Source organism: Eurytemora carolleeae, unplaced genomic scaffold (genome assembly GCF_000591075.1).
Source record: "Eurytemora carolleeae unplaced genomic scaffold, Eaff_2.0 scaffold172, whole genome shotgun sequence".
Lineage (NCBI taxonomy): Eukaryota > Metazoa > Arthropoda > Copepoda > Calanoida > Temoridae > Eurytemora > Eurytemora carolleeae.
Window position 1 is genome coordinate 383,968 of NW_019396204.1, and position 9,227 is coordinate 393,194.

The 9,227-nt window shown below is 33.1% G+C and overlaps 1 protein-coding gene across 1 annotated transcript in view; it reads right to left on the reverse strand.

Moving 5' to 3' along the window:
• The window catches only part of LOC111698047 (GDNF-inducible zinc finger protein 1), a 3,744-nt gene extending 1,471 nt beyond the window's left edge, over window positions 1-2,273 (reverse strand). Inside the window, exons 1-3 of the mRNA XM_023468271.1 lie at window positions 1,884-2,273; window positions 1,411-1,741; window positions 1,090-1,253 (exon numbers count right to left, since the gene is read on the reverse strand). Coding sequence (XP_023324039.1) covers window positions 1,090-1,253; window positions 1,411-1,741; window positions 1,884-2,076 — 688 coding nt within the window. The 5' untranslated portion in view covers window positions 2,077-2,273. The remainder of the gene's footprint in view (window positions 1-1,089; window positions 1,254-1,410; window positions 1,742-1,883) is intronic.
• Window positions 2,274-9,227: the final 6,954 nt, after the last annotated feature.

Here is a 9,227-nt window from a genome sequence, read left to right on the forward strand (position 1 = left end):
GGGGGGGGGGGGGTTCAACATCAACAAGGTTTTCCCCTATTAGTAATATTTTCTTTTTACCTTTTATCGAACTCGAATACCCGTCCCTGCAATAGTAAACTTAAATAACAAGCTTAAAAAATACAACTGTGTTCAATGTTCATAATTATGCAAATAAGTCTAATTTATGTTTACTTCGTCCTTTTTTAGTACTGTCACAATGCAAACACACCTTGTACAGGCCATTGAGGTGACATACAAAAATCCATAAGATTTAATTTATAGTAAAATATAATGTCTATACCTAACCTTCTTCTCTTCTTCAATTTTCTTCTTCTCCTTCTTCCCTTTCTCCTTCTCTCTCTCTTTCTTCTTCTCTATCTCTTTCTTCTCCGTCTCCTTTTCCATCCAAACCTTGAGTCCGTCTAGCTTCACCTTATAAAAAAAACGGAAATTAATGATATTTTTGTACAGGGTGTCTAACATCATATTAGACCGTCTATGGGTCAAAATTACGATTTTAGGAACTAATCAGAATATTTAATGAGAATGAATCATTTTAAAAAATAAAATAAGGCTTATATAAGATTTTTCTTGCGGAAAATGTTAAGTTTTTCGAGCCCACCCCGCTTCCTAATGATGACAAACTAAACAAATTATCGATAAACTTAAAACCCAATTTAGTAATAAAATAAATGTAGTATAACATATTTACAAAAGCACGTCTGAAACAAAATCTCTTTGGATTAATTCACTTAAAATGTTGCCCTTAAAGATACTGTCGACGCGATTGCAGGTGAATCGTCATTTAAATCATGTAAAATGTGCATAAAATGTCCAACTATAGGTTCTATAGAAAAACAACTTGCAGATTTATACAGTAGAGAAAAAGGGCCAGTTGTCAGGATCCAATACTTTTCTAGATAGAACAAGAAGAGTTCTTCTTTAGGGTTGTTCAGATAAAAGTTAAAAGGGTAATGTTATGATTCGGGTTTAACAAGTTTTTTTAAACAATTTGTTATTTTGAATTTTTAATCTTAAAAAGTATAGTAATTAGTACGTATGGAGGACCCCTAGAAATTACGACTGTTTTTTATGAAAAAACCTGACCTGAACCTGAACAATATTGAGGATGCTCCAACAATCTATGATGATCATACTGAGCCTTGGAGGCGAAGTATTCTGAACATAACCTGCATCTTGTCAGATCCACATACTCTAGGTTCTCGTAACCTGTCTCTTTTACTGCATTGTACTCTTTTAACTTATCAGTACTGAAATACAGAACTACGTGAATTATAATCAACAAAACATCTGCAGATTGATTTAAGGCTAAGAAGAAAGCATGGGTAAAATTAATCAGTTATTGAGTTGATGCTTTTCGTTTCAAATCATTGAATGTGGCGCTTAACTTACGTTGCAGCAACTTACCTTTTGTTCTGATGATTTGGCGCTGGCGTTAATTTTTCCTTCGGTGTCTTGGAACCTTGGCCAGATACTTTTCTCTCCGTCCTTGGACACGGAGAACCTTGAGAACCCATCCCGGAAAAAGAAGGCTTCACGGGGATCTTAGTGAGTTTGGAGCACTTCATGGTTTGATTATACTCTTCATCGCTAGTTTTTTCTCCGAAGAAATCAGGACATTTTCTTTTCCGTGTTCCTTCATCGAACAATAAATAAAAATCTTCTTGAACATCAGTGTCTTCTATCTCAGTCTTCTTAGCAGACTTCTCCTCTTCCAGATCAATCGGTTCAGACGCAACTAAAAAAATTCCTACTAAGATTCTACCAATTCGCAAGAATTTTTCTTTTAGAAAAAAGACCATTTTTTTGGAAAGTTAGAAAAAGCTTAAGTTAACAAATACTAAATTAAAAACTTGGATTGTAATAAAACTGTTCGAAACCTGAAATCGTAGGTTTGGAATCAAGATTTTCAGGGATAACTTCAGGACTAATCAAAGTTTCATCACGAATACCAACTATAACAGTTCCCGAGATCGGTACATGTTGAGACACATCTTTAACTGTTTCTTTAGCTTTGAGCAGATCAATGTTGGTTTTTACTTGATTTTTATCTTCTAGGTTTTGGTTTACCATTTGTGTGACAGGAATAATATTCGAGTCCGGAGTTTTGTTTAGGTTTGCAGATTTTATCCAAGTGATAATAATGTTGTCTTTATCACAGGAAGCGTTTAAGTTTTTTGAAGGTTTCGGAGACAGACTTAGACTTAGACGTGGTTTTATTTTAGGAACTTCATCAATCACAGGTGGAACTAAAAATCAAAAAAAATAATTCAGACAGCAAATTATATTAATAAAAATAGAATCTTGCAGTTGTACAAAATTCATTTTTAAATCATATTTTTTAAAGGATTGGTTATTTTCAAAAATTTTAGGGAAAAAATGAAAAAAAATTCGACATCAACTGCGAAGCTTTTTACTCTTTTTATACATAAATTCATTCAGATCCCCCTTAAAAATCATTTATTTAAAAAAAAAATTAAAACAAATTATACTGGGAGTAAAGGTTTTCAAGAAAATTGCATTTTCTGTAAAAAATATTCTTTTTTCTATATTAATACAGACCCCGACTAGATTTATATTGGAAAAAATAGAAAATATTTTCCAGTGGGTGGCAGCTTTAAGTTACATAAAAGTTTTTCTTGACAATTTAGTTTTAAAATTGGTAAAAAGGAATTACTCCATAACTTTGAAAGTAAGGTTTCTACTGGATATTAAAGCAAAATACTTTTTAAATATATTATCTTGAATAAATCTGAGCTTCAATTCATACTTACAATATAAAAAAAAAACCCACAACGAATGAGATCTTAAAGACGACTTTACAGAATTTTTGAGTTTTTTTTACTTTAATTCGTGGATTCCTGCAGCTGCAACTTGTTAATATTTTTGACAAATTTTTAGTACACCATTCGAAGACTAAATTTCAAGCAGAATTCTGAAATAAACACTAAGGTTGTTATATTTACGGAGTTTTAGGTCGTCATTAAAGACTCATCCTTTGTGGATAACCCTGTATGGTAACATTATTGGTAAATTATTTTAATAAGGAAAAAAATTATCCAAGATTAGGAACTAATCAGAATATTTAATGAGAATGAATCATTTTAAAAAATAAAATAAGGCTTATATAAGATTTTTCTTGCGGAAAATGTTAAGTTTTTCGAGTATTGTGGGTTCATTTTGGCGTTAAAGCTTGGAGATAATCTAATATGATATGGGACTATCTCTGTACGACTTTATTATTTATTAATAAATTATTTAAAAGAAATAAGAAAAGACTGTTTTTTTCAGTTTATATGACTTACTATCGTTTGTATACTTATTTCTATCGTGCATTTTAAAGGGGTTTATATTTCCAAGAATAACGTCTCCTAGCCCCGGTGGCGTGTAAGGGCCGGAGTGGGGAGATAATTTTCGGGAAATAAATTTTCCTTTTACTTTTTTTACTTTCCTACATTCTGCTTTCTTAAAAATCTTTCATTTTCCACACAAAACTTTCAACCGTAATGAATGGGCGAAAATCTTTTATAAGAGTGCAAATGGATTAGTTCATTCTTGTGTTTACTTTCATCAAGTAAAACATTAAGAGGCGGCTTAAGCAGGGGGGAAAGGGGGGGGCGTCCCCTCCCTTCGAAGAATTAGGGCGGAAAAATAAGAGCAGGCACCATATAACTCTTTAATTTTTATTTTTCAAGAAAAGATTTACAACAAAATTTTGCCTCCAGCCCCGTACTTTATCACTCAAAATCAAGAATTAAAATTTGGAAACACATCCCCCCCCCCCCCACCTCCAGCGGGGGGGTGGTTTATTATTTTGTATTAGAAAACAATATAAGAGTATAACTACCTTCTCTTCAATTGTCTTGCATAAGTCGAGCATAAACCTTCGATGGGAGTCACATTGTTTAATAAGTTCCGAGTTCTCTTGTTGTACTCGGACCAACTTCTCCTTAATCCTCTTATTCTCAACCTGGAGCTGAATAACCTGGTTCTCCTCTGACACCATGATACCAGGAACCAACCTTGCTCTGGAAATATAAATAAAATGAGAATGGGATTTATCTGATTTTTCTAGTTTTCCATTCCTTGAACTTGGCAACCCTATTGGTGTAACAAGCTCTAATTATTTCAAATTCTTTAGTACTTTGAAATATCAGGTGACGTAATAATGAGGGGGGGGGGGGGGGGTGGCGTGGGCCGCTCTTGCCTTTATCCTCAGCGCTCAGCCCCTCTTTCCTCACACCACTTTTTTAATCCATACAAAGTGGCCCCAAGGGAAAGCTAGACAAAAGTAATCCCCCCCCCCACGCCTCATTGTTATAAAATAAAAAATTGAAATGATCTTTCACATTCTTGAAAGAAGCAGGATAACTTTAGTTTATTAATATGACTTGAACCTTGGGCATACTCTACAGTCTACAGTCTACCGTTCTGCACAGTGGTAGGCGGTTTTGGCAAATACTATGAAAAAGACTTTAGTTTTAAATTTTGATTTGTATCAAGCTGTTTAAAAGCATAGATACGTAGAGGAGTTACTCGCATGCCGTGAATTGAATTACAAGACAGAGAGGAAACCTGTTCTATCCGCGGCGCTCGGCCCCCTAGCCTGTACTAGCCGATCAGCGCTAGTCCCAGAAAGCGTATTTAGCGCTCCTAACCTTAAAATATATACTAGTCTTTATATATACTTTTTCTTTCTTGTAATTCATCGCGGCAAGCGCGCGTAACTCCTTTAGACAACTGCACACACTCTAACATGGAAGTCAAACCTGTCAAATCAAAAAGCTTCTCTTTGAATACTTTTAAACTTGTAATTTTAGGTTTAGAACTTTAATAAAAAGTCGTCTTCGTTGTATTGATATAATCGCCTACCACTGGATATTATAACTGTAAACTCGATAGCTCATTTATGGGCTTTAACTCGACTCACACATCCAGGGTCTGTCCTAGTATAAATCTCAGCCAAAGTAAAACATGTGCAAAATTTTGACGCAGATGTCACAAGTTTAAAGTTTATATCTCAAATAGAACCGAAGAGACAGGGTATTATACTATAATCAACCACTGAAACACTATGTAACCGTTTTATTTTTTAACTTTCACGGACAGTAATTAATTGATTGATTGATTGATACTCGTTTATCTCTTTAGACCTTATTACTGGTATCTTATATCAAGGACAGTAATTGTATTACCAACTTTAAGTTACGTTCAAGCAGACAAGTTCTTTCCACTTAAACTGTTTGTTGCTAACAGCTGAGTTGAACTATAATATACAATCCATTTGAATGCGTTGCGTATCCTCCAATAGGATTGCAGAGTAGACTAAATTCGGACCAATGAGAGTCCCGTAGATTTGCGTACAGAACTCACCGAACTCTCCTAATTGTATTATAACCTTCTACCTTTCTAAAGAATAAAGAGTCTAGACTATCTGCAGACATAATACACAACTTGCAAAATTTTTAAATTAAACAAATTAAAAACTCTGATATCCATGGGCCGGGTAAGCCGGGCGTATGGGAGGGGGGGAGGGGGAAATGATTCATGTGTATACGCGTCCTACACTTTTTCAATATTAATTAAATTATATATATAACATTAACGAAACTTGTCAATAAAGTCTATAAATTCTCTATTTTTCTTTGAAGAAAAAAGATCAGTTAAAAAAGTTCGATATAAATGGGTAAAAACAAATTTCTTGCTTTCATTTTCCTTTCTTCTTCATTTCATTCCACTTTTTTCTTTTAATTTTTTCAATTCATCGATTCTTTTGTCTCATGCAGATAATGTGCCTCTTTTTGAGAAACAGGGGGGAGAGGGGCAAATTATTGAGAATACTGGGTTTATTTCCTTTTAACCCATTTTCTTCTTTCTTTTCTTTTTAATTCCAGCATAACCATTAACCCAACCCAAGGGCGTATACAACCCCCCCCTAGATTTATTTCTGTATACGCCCTTGCCAACCTCTTTTTTGCCCTGTCACTCTTATATATTTTAACACAATATATATCTTGTGTATTGCCTTTCAAGAAATAGTAATTGAAATAATTTGAAAGTATTTTTGAAAAAAAAATATTTTTGATTACAATTGGCAGAGGTGCAACTATAGGGAGGGGGCGGCCGGGCGCGCTCCCCCCCTAGCACCATGTCGAGTTAGGCCGTGTGGGCGCGCCCCCCCCCCCTTTCTGCAGAATGAAAAGAAAGATTTGCGAAAATCATTATCACAGGAGTAAGGCTGTCTCGGCTGTCTTATCAGTTATCAACCAATCAAATAGACTTATCAGTTATCAACCAATCAAATAGACTTATTAGTTATCAACCAATCAAATAGACTTATCAGTTATCAACCAATCAAATAGACTTATTTTAAACATATTTAAGGAATACTTTTAGAATCCGGAGATGACGTATTTTATATTCAAAGTTTTTCTTTTTAAATTAAGATTCACTCTCTAACAACCAATCAGTGAATCAACGTTTACTTTAATTTAGTATTATGACACTTATTTATATTTCCACAATACAAAACAACTGTGTTCTTTTTTAAGAAAACAAAATGCTAAATGTCGTCTTCCGGCATTGTTATTGTCAGTGGTCTTCTAAAAAGTTATAACTATTTTAACAATTGTCGTCTTCCGAAATTTTAACAAAATTTTAGCTATTCATTCGGGCTTTAAATTTGCTTAAAAGTAAACACTTTATTCCATTTTGTTATAACTTTTTCTGATGGAGATATGCATTTTATTTAATCTTAAAATGTCAGTATATGAATTACTTAATATTTTTTTACTTTATATGATGTACTAGATGAAGATGAAGAATAGAATCGGATAAATCTTTAGAACTACACCCAGGTATATGTTCTAAATATTCGGTCCCATATATTCAGTTCTCTATAGGTTTAGTATCTGTTTTTCTGGTTTATTTAAGTTATGTTCTTAATTGCAGAAAACCAAGACTTCATTAGTTTTTGCCAATTATTTTTTTTTAAACTCAAGGCAAAAATTATCAGAATTTTGCCTATTACTTCTTAAGAACCATGAGCTAACAACAAGTTATAGCGTTAAAATGTACATGCAAAGGGCTACGGAAAAGAACAAGTATGTTAGAGTGGTAAAATCAAATCTCAAGGCGGTGCGACACTTCAAACTAGAAACTGTCTCAAAAATAATTGAGATTTTGAATTATCATTCATGTATTCATCATCTTGCATTTAAAGCAAATATATTATCATTCATTTATCAAACATATAGATGGAACATTAAAGTTTATATATATATACATGACATATACACAGTCAAAATGTATTTTACAATAATTACAATTATGTACTTTTTGAGAAAAAGATCAATGTTAATCAATTTTTTCTTCAGTTTTTTAGATCCTTTTCTAAGATCTTATTTCTTCAGCTTATCCAAATTTCTTTCTTGAACATAACGTTATTAGTCCAAAGGAATTGAGTCTTTGCCACAAACTCAAATTTTCTAATCCTATATCTCTACAACCAGATAATGTAATCCTTTGATATTTCAAACTTAGATTATTTGATCCATCAGAATTCATAGTTTGAAATAACTGAGCTGCAAAGTTAAACTTAACTTTCATTTCCAGGTCACTTGTTGAAAACCACAACCCTATTCTCAATATTCCTTGACGATCTCTACAAAGTGAAGATTTGATGTAACAAAGAAATTTTTTTGGATACTTAATTTACAAAAACAGAAAATTGAAAACTACTTATAAAAAATCTAAAAAGATAAAAAATAAACAAATAAATAATATTGTTAAAAAAAAATTCGAAATATAAGGAAGTCGATTGTACCGACTCAAATGCCTCTGTTAATTCTCTAGATGTGTGTGTACACAGGATCCATTTCCGCAATGAAGCAAGCACACCACACATGTCAAATCCCCGTTCATCCCAGCTCCCGGTATTCAGTCAGTCAGCTATAAACACTCAAGACATTCACAACTCCATCTCAACCCTGGCTCCTTCATGATGATGATGCAGATACTCAGCGCAACGCACCTGTTGATCTGCCTTACAAACATGAAGCTCTACATCACCCCCCATGACTCCTTCAGGCTGATGATGCAGATCCTGAACTAACAGCAGGCGTGCTTATACCTCTGATCTCCCTATTAACTTCTTGAGAAGCTTACTTAGGAAACTTGTGCACGGCTCTGACCGAAGTTTCCGCTATCTCGAGTTGCATTGCCTTAGTTCCATTGATAAGCCCTGTCGTCCCAGTTCCCAGATCTGCTCCACCAACTTGAAGCTCTACAACACTTCCATGAAGCGCCATCAAATATCCATCATTAATTCCTTTGTTAATTTCTAAATCAACCAATTTTAACTCCGCTTTAAATGCAAATATTTCAAAACTTTCTTTTTATTAAATAAATGTTATAAATATCCATTTAGATCTCTTTTATTTTATTATAGTGACTTTTAAAGTCAACAAATATGGATTAAATTGTGAGATAAATTGAGATTTAGAGGCAGTCTAAGTTAAGATAATTATAACAGGGGATATTTTAAGATTTTGAGTCTTTGCCAAACACATTCAGTTTTAGTAAAACCTACATCTTTGCAACCTTATGATGTAAACCTTTGATATTTCAAACTTACATTATTTGATCTAACAGAATTCAAAGTTTGAAATATTAAAGGTCCACGACATTGGGTTGCAACGATATTGAATTTAGAAAATCAGAGTTTGTGGCAAAAACTCAATTCCTTTGTAAAATTAATACTCAAACCATAAACTGGAATTACTGTAATGTTTCAAAGATAATGGATGTTATCCAATTTTGAGATTAATATTATAAGGAAGGAATATAAACAATCTATCTGTAAATCTATATATAAATTTGGCGTGTCTGGGTGTTTGTTTGTTTGTATCAAATAAACGTCAAAACGGCTGAACCGATCGGTCCCAAATTTTTGTTGGGACATCACGTGACCACAGGGAAGGTTTATGAATGATCAAAATTTCAAATATGTGTCTCCATCAAAATTCGATCTTCATTAAATTTTTGAAAATTTTGAAAATCCACTAAATTTTTTGTGAAAATCCGCGAAGCGCCCTCTAAGGCTAGTATCTTATAAACCTAAACCTCAGAATCAAATTTGAAATTTATACAATGTATCCAAATTAATTATAATTCTTCAAGAATAATTGAGGTTATTCATAAATAATAAATTAAAACAACAAAAG